We start from the raw sequence: 16,923 nt of genomic DNA, 5'->3' as shown, positions 1-16,923 counted from the left end.
GCGTACATATAGTAATAGAAGTAACGTTCCTGCCAAATTTCATCATGATATCTTCAACGACTGCCAAATTACAGCTTGCAAAATTTTAAATTACCTTCTTTTAAAAGTGGGCGGTGCCACGCCCATTGTCCAACATTTTACTAATTTTCTATTCTGCGTCATAAGTTCAACTCATCTACCAAGTTTCGTCGCTTTATCTGTCTTTTGTAATGAATTATCGCACTTTTTCGGTTTTTCGAAATTTTCGATATCGAAAAAGTGGGCGTGGTTATAGTCCGATATCGTTCATTTTAAATAGCGATCTGAGATGAGTGCTCAGGAACCTACATACCAAATTTCATCAAGATACCTTAAAATTTACTCAAGTTATCGTGTTAACGAACGGACGGACGGACGGACATGGCTCAATCAAATTTTTTTTCGATCCTGATTATTTTGATATATGGAAGTCTATATCTATCTCGATTCCTTTATATATGTACAACCAACCGTTATCCAATCAAACTTAATATACTCTGTGAGCTCTGCTCAACTGAGTATAAAAACGGTCATAATACTAGTCAAAAGGCGGTCATATTAACGTAAAAATACTGTAAAAATACTCGTCCAGTTACAGGTATATAACTTAAAATATGACTGCCATAACGTGAATGTAAGAACAGTACAGCACTACGGTTTGTTTACATTTCGATAACCTAAAACCGTATATGTGTGAGCAGTATGGACAATCACATAAATAGGTACGACGGAATGGACTGGTCACGAAAGTTACCGATGCCCTGTACAAATGCTACTTAACGATTTACGTGTTCCATCGACACAGCTTTCAGTCATTTTCCTAAGCAATTTACGGGCACATTTTTGCTGGGCATTTACATGCAAAATTATTTATCTGGCTCAGGATTTTGCCACCGGATGACGGCGAACAGTGCCTAGTTTGTTATTCCTATTCCTTTTTCCGCCATACGTAAACAAAACAAATACAGTTTTTGTTTATTGTCCCTAAATTGTTTCGTTAACTGTGATTATTGGAAAACAAACCTACAATGGATTATAACATTCATAAAATATGCAGAGTATGCCTAGAGGAAGGTGCACTCACATCCATATATAGCACGGAGTTCGCAATGATGCCATGTACAATGCTGATGATGTGCGCAAAGATAAGGGTAAACTAAATTTACACATGTTTACTAAAATATTGTATTTTCAATATATTTATCTTAATATTTTAATTTAGGTTTATAAAAGTGATGGGATGCCGGCAGTCATATGCAACAATTGTATATATCGCTTGGGAGTGGCCTATCATTTTAAGCAGGAATGCGAGAATTCCGATATGAGGTTGCGACAGTACTTGGGCTTGCAAGATCGGGGATATGGGTAATTAGGCTAAACTCTCGTTATATTAAAAGTGAATATATAACAAACTAATCTATTCTATGCAATAATAAGTTTTTGTGATGCTGAAACGAACACAGACTTGCCTATATCAACTTTAAACAATAAGTCACAGGTATTTTTAGCACCAGAATCTGAATATGATTCCGATGTGGCATCGAACCTGAAAAAGAGGTAATTTTCATCTTCATTTTCAAGTAATTTTTAGCACTTTCACACTTGACATTTTTTAGCAAACGTCGCTCGCGCTATCAACGCAAACCACCTGATCAGCATAAACGTCGCGGGCCCAAGCCATTACCTAAGCTACCACCAACCTGCTATGAATGTAATAAAACTTTCAAGTGTGCCGCGCAATTACAAATGCATTTACGCACTCACACCGGAGAAAAGCCATTCGCTTGTAATTATTGCCCACGTCGATTTGCGCAAAAATACAATTTACATATACATCAGAGAACGCATACCGGCGAACGACCATTTCAATGTGAGATATGTTCCAAACAATTCTCTGCGCTTGGCAATTTTCAAGCACACCAAAAGATACACACCGGCATACGTAATCAATTATGTCCCGTGTGTCAGAAGGCATTCTACAGCGCAGGAGATCTTTCCAAACATATGGTTATACATACCCAAATAAAGACGCATCATTGTGATGTTTGCGGCAAATCATTTAGTCGACAACGTGATATGCAAGCTCATAAAAGAAAGCTACATGCGCTACACGAGCGTAGTGATGATGATGAAGATGAGGCTGTAGATACTACTTGTCCCGAACCTGTGATTATAGTGACTGGTGGTGGTGCTATTTCAAGTGGCCTAGTGCCGGACAGTTCACTTCTACCACATGAAAGTTTTAAATGTCCAGATTGTGATAAAGAATTTGGATCGGCTGGTAGTTTGAGTGTACATTTTCGTACGCATGCTAATTGTAATTTGTTGAATTTGCCGCCATTGACAAGTCAAATGTCTCATCATTATCATACCGCAGCAGCACCGCCACCCCATCCACCTACGCACCCACCACCACACCACGATAGCCTACACCCTCATGCACATCATTTATCGTTGAATGCACCACTACAACCCAATCACCCCACACATATGACACATCATACAACTATGGCGCATATGTTGGTGGCGGCGCAAGCACCACCACCTCCACCACCTAAATATTTTTAGTAAAAATAACGGATTACCGTTGTTACAGCAAAAAGTGGGCTCACCCTGCTGTTGTTGTAGCAGTGCTTCTCCCCATCCAATAGGTGTGACCGATCACAAATTATCATCAATACCCTCTAACGGGAATACAAGGAAGGAAACTTGCTGTTTTAACAGGGTTGGACAATAATGAGAGGGGTGTTAAGGGCCTATTACTGATACTTCGCATAGACTTGACTTGGCTTGAGAACTGTCACTTACAGTTCTGTTAAATGAACTTTGCATGTTACTGATTACTCAAAACTTAGCAACACTTAACTTCACTTAGAAGTCTGTTGAATTTTGATTTTCTAAGTGACGTTTACATTTTGAGATGCCATTTGTTTGTTTCCATTTCATTTTGACATTTTCGACCCGATTCTAGTGTGGTAACAACATTCTTCACCACGGTAACGAAATCATGTGGCAACTTTTACACCCTTTTGGTATTCTACCTGCGAAAGTAGCCGGATAATTTTTTACCCACAAAAGTAGGTGGTTACATCGAAATACCCACACAACAGCTGTTGTTCAGAAAAGGGTAAAACTGAAAAATAAAGAATTGTAAGCGCAAATAAGTAAAGATAATAGTAAAAAAGTGTTGCCTCTTGCTATACATATTTGTTTACATTATGTACTTTCACAGAATAAATTACAATATACCTATGTAGAAACCTAACATGCATATACACATCGTCCCGTTTATTTGTTAACCCTCATATCTACAAGTGAGACATTTTCGGTAAAGCGAACACGGTTGCCACACCATTTCATTTGGGACCAAAATTCATCCAAAAAAGAACCAAATTTTTGTTTTATTTTATTAGTATAAAATACAAAACTTTAAGATGTTTCTATATAAAATTTTACTAAACATAGTGAAGACTTTCCTTTAATTCAAGCTGAACAAACAAATATATGGGCATGCAACCAAAAATGATACTATATTTTGACACAGCATTATGTTGTTGATTGCAATGAAATAAAATGTATGGTACAGTTAGGTTTTAGTAAGAAACAGTTCAAAATTTGCGTTCTGGTGTTGCCGAACTATGTATGTGGAAAGCTCAGTAAATCATAAATGAAACTAGGCAATTTTGTTAGTGCTATTTTTATAGATGCTTACCTTTTCTCTTAGCGTTTAAACTTAATATCTGAGCCTAGATTCAGTAAGTGTGAGTTTTGATCCCAAGACTCAGGGATTCTGCTAGCGCCTACGGGAATTATTTTATACAAAACATTTCTTCCGAAATCAAATCTCTTTTGCATTTGCTTCCTTCTGTCTTCGAGTTAAAATATTTATTGTGCGAAGATACTTAGTTTTCAATTACCTTGCGTGGCTTAACACCACAATAGTCCTGGAATTCCTTGAACTCATTGAGCTGGATAAGAAAGATTTAAATATCAAAGTTCCAAACGAGAAGTAATGCATCGAATTTCTTTGTATAAGTTTTGAAAGTGTTAGGCTCACGACAGAGTGCTCGCTATAAGCTATGCTAGGCGAGAAGAAATTTTTATTTTCATATATTTTACATAGTGTTGTATAACCGATCGAAATATCTAGCTGTTATTAATATTATTATAAAACAAGTTTTTTTTTTGATTAGTCGGTTATTTCATCAACAATTAACGACAATATGTTTGCCAACACTTTTCTTTTTAATGCCTGGCTTAGTTATATCCTAGGTGAAATGTTATTGTTCTGGTACATTTTACTGACTGAGCAATTTTTTTATGGTGAGAGTTCCATTGAAGTAAATTCAAAATTATATGGGGGCTGACGAAAGTGTGGCGAATTTTTGGGCAATATTGTGAATTTTTACCTGAGTGTGAAAAAGAAAGAAAAGCACCAATCGTAGCTACTGCCTAAAAGGACCAAAATTGAAGAAAATGGACCAGCGAAACACATGGGTTCGGAAGGGACCATTTTTGGTCCAAATGGACCAAAGTGGCAACCGTGAAAGCGGAGAAAACTACCATTCAAATTTCTCCACAGACACTGGTGAGTTTCTTGGTGATGACAGCGTTACCACTTGGGCCAGAATCGCGAATAAAAGAACTGGTAACGATATTCGGTTACATAATGTTCTGGAACTATTTTACCGGTAACGCTCAGAATCGAGGCGTTTGTCATACAAATTGACATTTATTTAAAAATAAATTTCAACGCTGATTATGATGCCAGATTGTATGCGCCAAGTGGAGTATAATCGTGGCTAAGTTCATAGTGTACCTATACAAGTGTGTTCACTAAGCGATAAACGTCAAAAATACAAACAGCCTCGCTCACCTGATGGAAATCTCAGGTCTAGAGTCGCATTTTTGGTCTCAACGACAACATTTTTGTCTACCAATCGTCTCGACTTTTTCAATTTTTCAATCATTCGGCGCATTCGGTAATGGTATCCATTTTGAATTTGCTGTCATTCCGAATCCAGCGAGTGCCTGTCAGAATGCTTGACAGATAAGTCAACACACTTGTACTTGTACACTATGGCTAAGTTGCCAAGTTTACGCCAAGGCAAGTCAAGTCTATGCTAAGTATCAGTAATGGGGGCTTAAAGGCGAATTAATGGTGACTTATAACCATAAAGCCATAACCAGATAAATCAGCTGATCGAACCTACCTTATGGAAAGGAATGTAATCGATTAATGGTGCCAGACCATAACGCTAACGCCATAAACAATCAATTGGTTTTTGGTTTCTCGCCATATCCATAACCTAAAAATATTTGAGTTGGTGAATTTAATAACTTTTTTTAGATTTTCTTCATTGTTTTGAATACGTTATGACTAAGATACTTATTTTTTGTGGAATATGTTTGTAATTTTTTGCGTTTTCATCATTTTTATGAAATTTTCACGATTTTTAGGTTAAGGCACCATTAATCGATCACATTGAGATGGTTATGGATATGGGTATGGTTACGACTATGGCGTTAGGGTTAAGGAAGTTTAATTTGGCTTTTAAGAGGCGTTAGTTCCACAATACAGTTGAAGAGATGGTGAGAAGTTGCACCACATGCGATTCACAAGGTAGCACAAAAGAAGAGTTAACATACGAAGGGTGCAATTTATAATTTGATTACTAGAAATCGTAGTGGGGACTTAAAAGCAGATTACTTTTATCACACTGTTTGCCTTTATTATGTGAATAAAAGAGTAAAGCATCTGATATGGCGCCCGAGTATTGCCTTCGATGATAAATATTTAACGCTCATTTTGAATTTGTAGACGGCCAGCGATGTTGTTGTGTTGTTGTTGTTGTAGCGATAAGGTTGCTCCCCGAAGGCTTTGGGGAGTGTTATCGATGTGATGGTCCTTTGCCGGATACAAATCCGGTACGCTCCGGTACCATAGCACCATTAAGGTGCTAGCCCGACCATCTCGGGAACGTTTTATATGACCACATTACACCTTCTAGGCCAAAGCGCCCTCCCCACCCCCTAGTTCCAAGAGGAACTTGGGTTCGTCAGAGCCTCGGCTGTTAATGAAACATGATTCGCCACAGGTAGGTGAGGTTGACAATTGGGTTGGCGAAGCTATATGTTGCGCTGGCAACCCCTTGATAGGGTTGCGCTACACAACCCCTTGAATCAATTTGGTATTTTAATCGCCTCTTACGACAGGCATACCTACCGCGGGTACATTCTAAGCGCTGGCATGTATGTTGGTGCTTATGATTCATTTATTTCAGATATATCTACGTATTTATTTCTATGTGTATGATAAATTTTTACAAACGTGTAAGTTATTAATTTAAATATAGATTTACATACAATATACCTGCACAATGCATAAAAAAGTGTAGCATTGCAAAATAAATAAAATTAAATTTGGCAAGCACAGCTTCTTTTGTTACGTATATAAGATAAATTATATTTTAATATAATGATGTTATAAAAATTACGTATTTATAAAACGTGGGAATGGAGCATTTCTTTTTTTTATATATATTTGTCATGGAATATTTTTAAGTTTACGTCGATTTTGGTATTTTTACATTAGAATAAAATGGTACATACTTCAAAAATAATACGAACTTGAAAATATTATACTTTGGAATAATTATTATGTTACTCACTACATTTAACTATTTTGCGTATAAGTAATTAATGATTTTATATATTTAGACATATATTTTTGGTGTAAAATCGTTGGTATTTTCTAAGTTCCATGTACAAACATAAATACCACATTAGGGTGGCCACAAGAAATCAATTTTAGATTTTCCGCTGGGACACCCCCATAAAATATGCCAATAGATTAGAAAATGATACAAAGTTTCAGGCCAATCCGATAATGTTAAAAGGTGCCTCATTGAGGTCAAAGATAGGAAAAACAAAAATTTTTCAGAAAAAAATTTTAGTGTTTCCTCAGTAAAAGTGAAACCATTTATGCCAGGAGCTTGACTCGTACACCATTCGATAGGTCATTTTATTTGTATTGATTTTGATCTTGATAATATTTTTATAAAACGGTTATTTTTAGCAGTATTTAGCATTTACAGATCAGGTCATAGTGGATATCCCTAATTTATAATTTCCATGCAAACGTCTATGGACATTAAAATATTCAATGGTATACGAGTGAAGTTCCTGGCATAAATGTTTTCACTTTTACTGACGAAACAATAAAATTTTTTCTGAAAAATTGCTGTTTTTCCTAACTTTGACCTGATGAGGCACCTTTTAACATTATCGGATTGGCCTCAAACTTTGCAATAATCATTTTCTGATCTATTGGCATATTTTAGGAGGGTGCCCCGAAAGATAGAACAAAAATTAAAATTCACCATATACCTTGTAACTACCCTAATGCCACATACGTTATGTACACCAACGAACCTATACACAATATTGCTTATATAATTATTTAATTAATTTTGTAGTCTTTTAACAGTTTGTTTGTTTACTTGAGTTTCTCCCTGAGCCATTCCTCAGTTAGTTCATCTAATTCACGTATTTCATAAACGCGCGTCAAGTCAATTTCGCGTTGTAGTGCACTTTTGGTGCACGCATACATCATTTGCAGCTCAATCTGTTTTGTAAGACAAAACAACGAAACATTTAAGAACTGTTCTAGCGATATGTGAAATTTGTTGTTACTTACTTGACTATCACGTGGTGTATAAAATATAAAACACATTGGATAGGAAATTCTTTGGTCGTCGTGTATCATTTTGTATGTATAAATAATATAACGTGGCTGATGGCCTGGCAGTGTTTCTTGCAATTCATCGACGGAAATATCCTCCAGTAGCTCATCTAGTATAACCAATTTTTTCTCGCGATCGACCTTTACTAAATAAACAGGGAACACATTAATATAATATATTATGTAGATTTCAGTAAAAAAAATATGATTCACATCTTTGAATCGATCTGCAAGCACTAAATCATTTTTCTTTGAACATGTAGTAGCTAATTTCCAAACAAAATTCAACATACGTCAGCTATTGCAGCCCAAGTCGGTTAGCAACCTAGCAAAATTTGTTTATCTCAACTACAGGCTCACTTGGTAAAATTTTCAAATATCTTCTTTATAAACCATAAAACTATATATTCTCTAAATATCTCAATAATGGAGTACAATTATCTCTTGACAGAAAAATAAATTTTTTCGGATTATGGATACGCATGATGGAATTATAGAAGGTGGCGGATGTAAGCATCTTCTAACGCCGCCATCTTGACGCCCTTAGAAATAAGAATGTGGTCGCTTTACAAAACTCCTTTTTATTCAGAGGAAAAAAATGTATGTAAAACTATACAAATCGCTTTTTCTGAAAAAATATACACATCCCTTTTTTTTTTGAAATTCCATTTTGTGTTGACTTTTCTATCATTCAAATGATAAAATAAATCTGTTTACTAAACAAAATTTTAGAAATTTGGATATTTTCGTTAAAACATGAAGTTAAAATGTTAAAATAATTATAATATTTCACTTTCTAAACACTTTTTCAAAAGTTGCTGTTCTCATTTCCTTTTCCAGGTAACCTGTCTTTTGCTGTTGCGAGTTGGATGCCAATTTGGTTGCACACATCCAAAAATACAAACATGTAGCAATATTTTTTATTTTTTTGACCGGAAGACAGGACAGGAGTATAAAACAATGTCTCGGTCGCAGGCGAAGTCGATTAGTCTAAATTCATGGCAAGAGGTATTGTTGCAGGGGCTGAACCTTCGGGCTTTGCTGCCAAATATACGTTTTATCGCTCCTGGCGTTGAAGTTGGCAGACACGACTTTTTTAACATGTGCGTTACACGCGCTCTTCTTTCCACTACCACGAATCTGAAATCAAGCCTGCGTTCGTTTGCTTGACCACTTCCATTGGTCATATTTACTTTATCGGTACGTCGCATCTCCTGAATCTTGTTATGTTTCCATTGGAATTTCGTTTTACGTGGCAGATACTCATCATAGCGCGTAACGCGGTTTGACATGTGAAGTGTAATATCAATCCTTTTTATAGCTAGCTGCTAGCTGCCAACGCAATCCATATGAAAGTTCTCAGAGTGATTTTTATTTTATCGCATCACCAAACATACCAAAAGAATATTTCTGGTCATTCCCAAATGAACGGCCATTTTAAGGTTTTCTCCGTGGGTGAACTTCTACATACGACCCCAACCTTCTAGGATCTGTAGGTTCACAGAATACACCCCTCCACTGAAAAGTTGCAGCTGCTCGCTTGGTATCTTTACTGTCAGCGAAGGCTTGGCTAGGTATGTACACACTCTCTTCGCCTTCGGACCCCCTACCTTTAGTTGGCCGCAGCGTCGAATTCAATGATAGGGATCAAAACTAAAGCCAAAACCTCAATATTCCATTTATTTTTAAATGTATCTACCTGCTGCCTTGTCCGTTGTTGTTGTTGTTGTTGTAGCAATGCTCGCCCCACCTAATAGCCGCGACCGATCACAAATTGTCATCAATATCCTCTAACGGGAGTCCAAGGAAACTTGCCGTTTCAACAGGGGTGGACCATAAGGAAAGGGGTGTTAGAGGCGTTGGTTCCACATTACAATTGAAGAGATGGTTGGTGTCATGTGGGGACACATTGCAAGCGGGGCATACATTTTGTATGTCGGGGTTGATTCTGGATAGGTAAGAGTTTAACCTGTTACAGTATCCAGAACGAAGTTGAGCAAGAGTGACACGCGTTTCCCTGGGGAGTATGCGTTCCTTTTCCGCAAGTTTTGGATAATTTTCGTTAAGTACTGGATTCACCGGGCAATTCCCGGAATAAAGGTCCGACGCCTGTTTATGGAGTTCACCAAGGACCTGCTTGTGTTTTTTCACTTCATACGGCTGGGTTCTCAGGTGCCGTATTTCCTCAAAATGCTTACGGAGATGACTCCCTAAGCCCCTAGGCGGTGCTGGTTCATCAATCAGATGTCTGTTGGGATGCCCAGGTTTCTGGGTATTCAACAGGAACTGTTTGGTCAGCATCTCATTTCTCTCCTTGATGGGGAGTATTCTCGCCTCATTATGCAGATGGTGTTCTGGGGACATAAGAAGACAGCCCGTGGCGATTCTGAGAGCAGTATTTTGGCAGGCCTGTAGTTTCTTCCAGTGGGTGATTTTTAGGCTTGGCGACCATATGGGTGACGCGTAGCACGTAATCGGCTGGCTAATTGCTTTGTATGTAGTCATGAGCGTTTCTTTATCTTTTCCCCAAGAACTGCCAGCGAGGGATTTGAGGATTTTGTTACGGCTCTGAATTCTCGGAACAATTGCGGCTGCGTGCTCACCAAAATGTAGATCCTGATCAAACGTCACACCCAAGATTTTGGGGTGTAGGACAGTCGGTAGCGTATTGCCATCGACGTGGATGTTCAAAATGGTCGCCATTTGGGGCGTCCATGTTGTAAATAAGGTCGCTGAAGATTTAGTCGGTGATAATGCCAGGTTTCGCGAGGCGAAAAAACTGGAGAGATCAGGGAGGTAGCCGTTTATTTTATTGCATAGCGCATCGATCTTTGGGCCTGGGCCTGTGGCCATTATTGTGCAGTCATCGGCGTAGGAAACGATTGTGACTCCTTCCGGTGGTGAAGGTAGCTTAGATATGTAGAAATTAAACAAAAGTGGGGATAGGACACCACCCTGTGGCACCCCTTGTTTAATTCTCCTTGGTTTTGATGTTTCGTTTCTAAATTGCACCGATGCCTGCCGACCACCCAGATAATTTGCGGTCCACCTTTTAAGACATGGGGGAAGGGTAGACCCTTCCAGGTCCTGCAGTAACGAGCCATGGTTGACCGTATCAAAAGCTTTTGATAGGTCTAGCGCTACGAGTACTGTTCTATGGTGGGGGTATTGATTTAAACCGCAATTTATCTGGGTGCTAATGGCATTTAGCGCGGTGGTAGTGCTATGGAGTTTTCTGAAGCCATGCTGATGAGGGGCTAGCTGCAAATTTGCTTGGAAATAAGGGAGCAAAATGGCTTCAAGCGTCTTTGCCATTGGCGATAGGAGAGATATCGGACGATACGACTCACCTATGTTAGCTGGTTTCCCAGGCTTTAGTAGCGGGACCACCTTGGCCATTTTCCATTTCTCAGGTATGACAAAGGTGGAAAGAGACAGATTGAAAACATGCGCTAAATATTTGAAACCCTCTTTCCCTAGGCTTTTAAGCATCGGCATGGCTATGCCGTCTGGGCCCACTGTTTTGGATGGTTTAGCACGACCAATGGCGTCCTCAACCTCTTTAGCGGTGATGGTGATTGGTGACGCGCTGAATTTGTGTTTATGTGCGTGTCTATTGGATCTCCGTCTATCTTTGTCGACCGTAGGATGCATTATATATTGACGGCAGAAAGCGCTCGCGCATTTTTTCGCGTCCGACAGCACTTTGTCGCCAAAGGCGATGGAAACTTTGTCTTTGTGCTTAGTCGGATTCGATAGGGACTTTACGGTGGACCAAAGTTTACCCACACCGGTAGAGAGGTTACAACCTCTTAGGTGCTCCTCCCATTTCGCCCGCTTGTGTTCATCCACAAGCAATCTGATGCGTTGGTTTATATCCCTTATTTGGGGGTCGCCTGGATCAAGCTGTCTTATAAGGTCACGTTCTCTCGCTAAGTTTGCGGCCTCCGCCGGGAAGTGGGGCCGGATTTCGGGAATTCTCCCGGCGGGAATAAAATGTGCCGAGGCGGATTAAATGACCTTACGGAAGGCACGCTCCCCTTGGCGGGCATCAGTCGGGATAGGGAGGGCAGCAAAGCGGCTGTCTGTAAAGGATTTATATTCTTCCCACTTTCCTTTTTTGAAGTTTATGAAAGTGCGTTTTTCAGTGACGATGAAGTCGGCGGTACGCTCAAGCGAAATAAGTATGGGCAGGTGGTCGGATGCCAATGTTACCATCGGCTGCCAGTTGACGCAGTTTACGAGTTCTGCGCTCACGATTGAGATATCTGGCGAGCTGTGACAGCTTCCTACCATACGTGTGGGGGCGTCTCCGTTTATTGTGCAGACCGTCGTTTCTTCTATTTGATCCGCCAATATCTCACCCCTACTGTCCGCCCGCAAGTTTGAGTGCCTTGTCCGTCCTCCTGTTGTGTGTTCAATAACATTTTCCCCTGATGCAATATGTATAATAAAAACTACTTTCTTTAATACTCCAGGACAAGGGTAGACTGTTTTTATACGCCCAAAAATGTCGAGAGTTCAAAAGACACGTTTTTACCTCGGTATCAGTAATCCGGAGAACAACCCCTGGCCGCTCCAAAACCAGGGGTAGAACACCTTTGTGCATAAAATTATCAACGCTAATTTTGCAAATATCTTTTGGCATCAGTAAAATATATACTTTCAGGTTATTCCTGATGCTTGGAAGATCGCTACAGTGCAACCAATTGCAAAAACGAAGTCCGCAAGTAGTCCTGGTGATTTTCGGCCTATAAGCATCTTGCCTGGGCTTTCTAAAGTCTTCGAAAAGTTGTTGTCTGAGCAAATACATGAGCATATTGGTAAACTGAAACTGCTGTCCCCGCATCAGTCAGGCTTTAGAGCCAACCATAGCTGATCCACTGCCGTATTAAAAATCCTGGACGAGATTACAATTCCTTTTAACAAAACCCAACTGAACCTATTGTGCCTCTTAGATTTTTCTAAAGCTTTCGACTCGGTAAACCACGACTTACTCTGCATGAAGCTAACTAATTGTTTTGGTTTTGATATTTCCGCAACACATCTTATGTGGAGCTATTTAGGGGGAAGAACTCAACGTGTCAAATTTGGCTCAGAATTGTCTAGCCTTAAACCACTGCTGGCTGGTGTTCCTCAAGGATCTATTCTAGGTCCTTTATTGTTTAGTCTTTTCATTAATGACATCTTCTATATCTGTCAGCATGCCAATATGCTCGCTTACGCTGATGACATTAAATTATATCTATCGGGAAGGTATGAGGATACCAGTCATCTTTGTGAAAGGTTCAATAATGAATTAGCATCCATTTCGGCTTGGGACACGAGAAATTATTTGTGCCTTAATAGTGATAAGTCTTACATCCTCCCGATATCTAAAAAAGCTATAGCTTTCTCAAATATTCCTCCTTTATATATTGGTGGTAATGTTCTAAAACTGGTGCCAAAAGTGACCAATCTTAGCTTTATCATAAACAGTAGCTTGACATGCGATGATCATGCAAACTCTATTGTCTGCAAAGTATACAATATATTAAGGAACCTTCGAACGTCAGCTGCATTTACTCCTTTCCATGTTAGGAGAAAGCTTGCAATACAGCTAATTTTGCCGGCTATATGCTATCCCGAACTGGTATACAGTAAGCTGAGCTCGCATTCTGCCCATAAGATCGATGTAGCTTTCAACCACGATAAGTGCTATGTGTTCGGCAAATTTGACCATATTTCGAATTGGAGAACACGATTACTAGGGTGCGATATAGCTGACTATCTGAAGGCCAGAAATTGTATTTTTCTCTGCAGACTTATTATATGTAAGGAACCTAGATATCTTTATGATAAGCTAATTTTTCCCAGGTCCTCACGGACGTATGATCTGATTGTACCAAGCTATAACTACCTTACCTCCTCGCGGCTATTCTTTGTCAATGCCATTCGTACTTGGAACTCGATACCAATGTCCATTCGCAGTAGTATTACTAAAAGCAACTTTAGGGAAGTTTTATATGCTTATTACCGGTAAAATACATTAATACTCTCTAGTTGATTTGTTCACAAGTTTCACTATCTAAATAATAATTTATCTGTGATTAATGACTTCCTGATTTATATTTCTATATCTGTATTTGTTTTTTTTTTCTTGTCTTATGATCTTGCCTAGATTTAAGAATGATTTGTATTTTTGCTGTTCCATATACTGTTGTACTATAAGAAATGATATTTTTCATTGTACTAATGTAACCTATCAATAAAGGAAATGAAATGAAATAATACCGAGCTAAAAACATGTCTTTCGACACCTCTGCCGACATTTTTGTTCGTTTATAAGCATTCCACCTCTGTCCTAAAGTATTACCAGCATAATTTATGCATTCACAAAATCAAGCTACGGGTACTCCTTTCTGTATTTTATGATTATTTAAAAAGTATGAATTTAAGTACCATTTCAAAAAGGGGCCCTTTTTTATGCCCCCATTCTCTTGTACTTCCAAAATACAACCTGCAGCTAAGGACGTAGGGTCAATAAACGTCTTTCGATACCGCTCTTGAACATTGCTCAAGTTTCAATTGCTACTGTACTTATTCGTCTCTTTGTTGTGCCATCATAATCAAAACTTTTTTGTGCGCGAATAAAAACAAAAAGAAGACGTGAAAGGCACGTAAAAAAGATAAACAAAAAAAAAAAACCAACGAATTTATAAAAAAAGGTACCAAAAATCGGCTACAAAGGAGAAAAGGAGAGATGGTTGAAAACATCAAATAGTTAAAATTTAATTATCGCCAGTTTGTTATGATAATCAATACATTTTAAATTATATATACACCTAATTTATACTCACATATCAGTGCAGAGTTGGCAGTACTTTTGCGAAAACGAAACTTCATCAATGCGTCGCGCACATCATCGCTGATGTCACAGATTTTGCTATCGCCCTGAAAAAATTGCAAGATATGTAAATTTTACAAAAACCATTCAATCAAAAAACTTATGTTCGCATGTTTAAAAACTAAACAACATCATCGCTAATTACATACAATAACAACATTATCAGTTACATTTATGCTTCATTTCATACTGTTGTTGTTGTTGTTGTAGCGATAAGGTTGCTCCCCGAAGGCTTTGGGGAGTGTTATCGATGTGATGGTCCTTTGCCGGATACAAATCCGGTACGCTCCGGTGCCATAGCACCATTAAGGTGCTAGCCCGACCATCTCGGGAACGATTTATGTGGCCACATTAAACCTTCAGGCCATTCCCTCCCTTCCTACCTCCAAGTTCCATGAGGAGCTTGGGGTCGCCAGAGCCTCGTCTGTTAGTGAAACAGGATTCGCCGCGGATAGGTGAGGTTGACAATTGGGTTTGGAGAAGCTATATATTGCGCTGGCAACCTGAAAGGTTGCGCTACACAGCCCCTTGAATCTGGTATTTTAGTCGCCTCTTACGACAGGCATACCTACCGCGGGTATATTCTGATCCCCTAACCCGCTGGGGTCTTCATTTCATACTAGTTCTGTTATTTTCCGCACCCTTTTATTGACATCGGTATTCTCTGTACGCACTCATTACATTAGTCATAATTAATTTAATCAAACGAAAAATCGTTTAATAAATGTAAAATTCAACTTAAACAAATTCTCTTACCATTTTAAAGTAAATTTAGTAAGTTTTTGGTGGTAATATAATGTAAGTATTAAAAATTCCTGAGTGTTTCTGATGTGGAATATGTGTATACGGAAGTAAAAAATAAATACTTGGCGATAGCAGAGCCACGGTTGCCACTTTTCGTCCAATTGGTGTAGCAACGATTTTGGTACTTTTCTCCCATTTTCACTGAGGTTAAAATTCGCAACTCTGCCCACAACATTTGGCACACTCTCATTAACCCCCATATAATTTTAAATTTACTTATGTATATGGAAATCTTATTGCTCAGTCAATAAAATGTTGCAGACCAATAACCATTGTTTACTATATAGTTTGGCAGCTTAAGTAGAGGTTATGTTGCGAATAGAGTGGAAGGCAGTGGACTAGGCAGTCGAATGTCATATAATGAAGGAATGGTGTTCGGAGATTTTTCAAAGTTAAAAAAAAAATGATAAAAGCTTTAATATAAATAAAACTATTGTTTTAATAACAACAAAAACGCCATATATATTCTGTATACATAAATTTGTAAGGATTATCTCACTTTAAAATTTGAATTAAATAATCTAAAGTTTTTTTTTGAAACTGAGTCGAGAACTGTGCGTGTGAATGTGCGAATTTTTACCGATCAGCTGTTAGTTGCGCTACTTGGTAAAATTTACAATGCCAATAACATTTCATAGCAGATATTTTTGGCGACGCATTAATAAGAAAAGTGATGGATCTAAGGGCAAACACATTACACGGACTTATCGGAAAAAAATCTTGTTTTGGTATCCAGATATTTCGATCGGTTATCACTTTTCGTGATAGATTTTTTTCACTAGTTGAGCTAAGAACATTTTTTTCAAATGCTTTTTCTTACTAAAACCTAACTGCGCTATACATTTTTATTTCTTTACAATTAACAACATAATACTGGAACTAAGAGCTTTGTCAGCAAAACTACGTTCAAAACGTATAGTTAGTGCTTGCGATAGCAGAGCAACAACGCAAATACAACAGCAGCAAGAGAGACAGAATTTGTCTTCCTTCATTTCCTGAACAGAGTTGCCGTCATTTTTTTCAACATACACCCACTACAAGGAACAACCGTCCAAGGGGTTGTTAAGCCCATTACAAAGCTTTATAACTTCAAAGCTTCCGCCACCCAATTGTCAACCTCACCTACGCGAGGGGAAACCTCTTATAAATATGAATGTATCATACACATATCTAGCAGGCGAGGCTCTGGCGACCCCAAGTTCCTTATGGAACTAGGGGATGGGAGGACGGGTTTAATGTGGTCATATAAATCGTTCCCGAGATGGTCGGGCTAGTACCTCAATGGCCCTTTGTTACCGGAACGTAAAGAATGTATATACGAAAAAGGACCATCAACATCGATAACACCCCCAAACCCTTCGGGAGTGTCTTTATCGTTAATACAACATCAATCGTTCACCAATGATGTGGGATCAAAATTAATTCCGTGAAAAATCCTTTTGTTCACAAAATTTTTCATCTCCGCCTTCGG

At 38.6% G+C, this 16,923-nt stretch overlaps 3 protein-coding genes across 10 annotated transcripts in view; 2 read left to right on the top strand and 1 right to left on the bottom strand.

Annotated features, from left to right (window-relative positions):
• The first annotated feature begins 981 nt into the window (after window positions 1–981).
• On the top strand, window positions 982–6,798 carry LOC137240731 (zinc finger protein 32). Its single transcript, XM_067767362.1, has 4 exons — window positions 982–1,169; window positions 1,241–1,383; window positions 1,456–1,575; window positions 1,635–6,798. Exons 1-4 carry the CDS (start codon window positions 1,047–1,049, stop codon window positions 2,584–2,586), a joined length of 1,338 nt encoding a protein of 445 aa, XP_067623463.1. The 5' UTR covers window positions 982–1,046; the 3' UTR covers window positions 2,587–6,798.
• Window positions 6,274–15,629, bottom strand: GMF (Glia maturation factor). 3 transcript variants are annotated; one of them, XM_067767363.1, is made up of 4 exons: window positions 15,405–15,629; window positions 14,602–14,695; window positions 7,718–7,908; window positions 6,274–7,645 (listed from the first exon to the last, which is right to left on the bottom strand). In XM_067767363.1, the coding sequence occupies exons 1-4, from the start codon at window positions 15,405–15,407 to the stop codon at window positions 7,517–7,519; spliced, it is 417 nt and encodes a 138-aa protein (XP_067623464.1). In that variant the 5' UTR covers window positions 15,408–15,629; the 3' UTR covers window positions 6,274–7,516. The 3 variants fall into 3 exon arrangements, with proteins under 3 accessions (XP_067623464.1, XP_067623466.1, XP_067623465.1); XM_067767365.1 differs by lacking the exon at window positions 15,405–15,629 and adding an exon at window positions 15,290–15,309; XM_067767364.1 differs by lacking the exons at window positions 14,602–14,695; window positions 15,405–15,629 and adding an exon at window positions 7,976–9,621 and having other exon boundaries at window positions 7,718–7,903.
• LOC137240730 (uncharacterized) overlaps window positions 14,400–16,923 on the top strand; it is a 66,322-nt gene continuing 63,798 nt past the window's right edge. For 4 of the 6 annotated variants that reach the window (XM_067767359.1, XM_067767358.1, XM_067767357.1 and 1 more), the window contains exon 1: window positions 14,400–14,715. The gene's annotated coding sequence lies outside the window, so the exon portion shown is untranslated. The remainder of the gene's footprint in view (window positions 14,716–16,923) is intronic. The other 2 variants (XM_067767360.1, XM_067767361.1) reach the window with 1 other exon arrangement.

The sequence above is a fragment of the Eurosta solidaginis genome, chromosome 2 (genome assembly GCF_040869045.1).
Source record: "Eurosta solidaginis isolate ZX-2024a chromosome 2, ASM4086904v1, whole genome shotgun sequence".
NCBI lineage: Eukaryota > Metazoa > Arthropoda > Insecta > Diptera > Tephritidae > Eurosta > Eurosta solidaginis.
The sequence above is the reverse complement of the archived record's forward strand: the minus strand, read 5'-3'. Positions and strand labels throughout refer to the sequence as shown.

Bases quoted from the DNA above. Each gene is read 5' to 3' on its own strand.
- LOC137240731 (XM_067767362.1), top strand. From the start codon at position 1,047: ATGGATTATAACATTCATAAAATATGCAGAGTATGCCTAGAGGAAGGT. The intron at 1,170-1,240 runs GTAAACTAAATT...ATTTTAATTTAG, and splicing joins TGATGTGCGCAAAGATAAGG to GTTTATAAAAGTGATGGGAT. The intron at 1,576-1,634 runs GTAATTTTCATC...GACATTTTTTAG, and splicing joins GCATCGAACCTGAAAAAGAG to CAAACGTCGCTCGCGCTATC.
- GMF (XM_067767363.1), bottom strand. The intron at 7,909-14,601 runs GTGAGTATAAAT...CTGTTTATTTAG, and splicing joins TGCCAACTCTGCACTGATAT to TAAAGGTCGATCGCGAGAAA. The intron at 7,646-7,717 runs GTAAGTAACAAC...CTTACAAAACAG, and splicing joins ATACACCACGTGATAGTCAA to ATTGAGCTGCAAATGATGTA.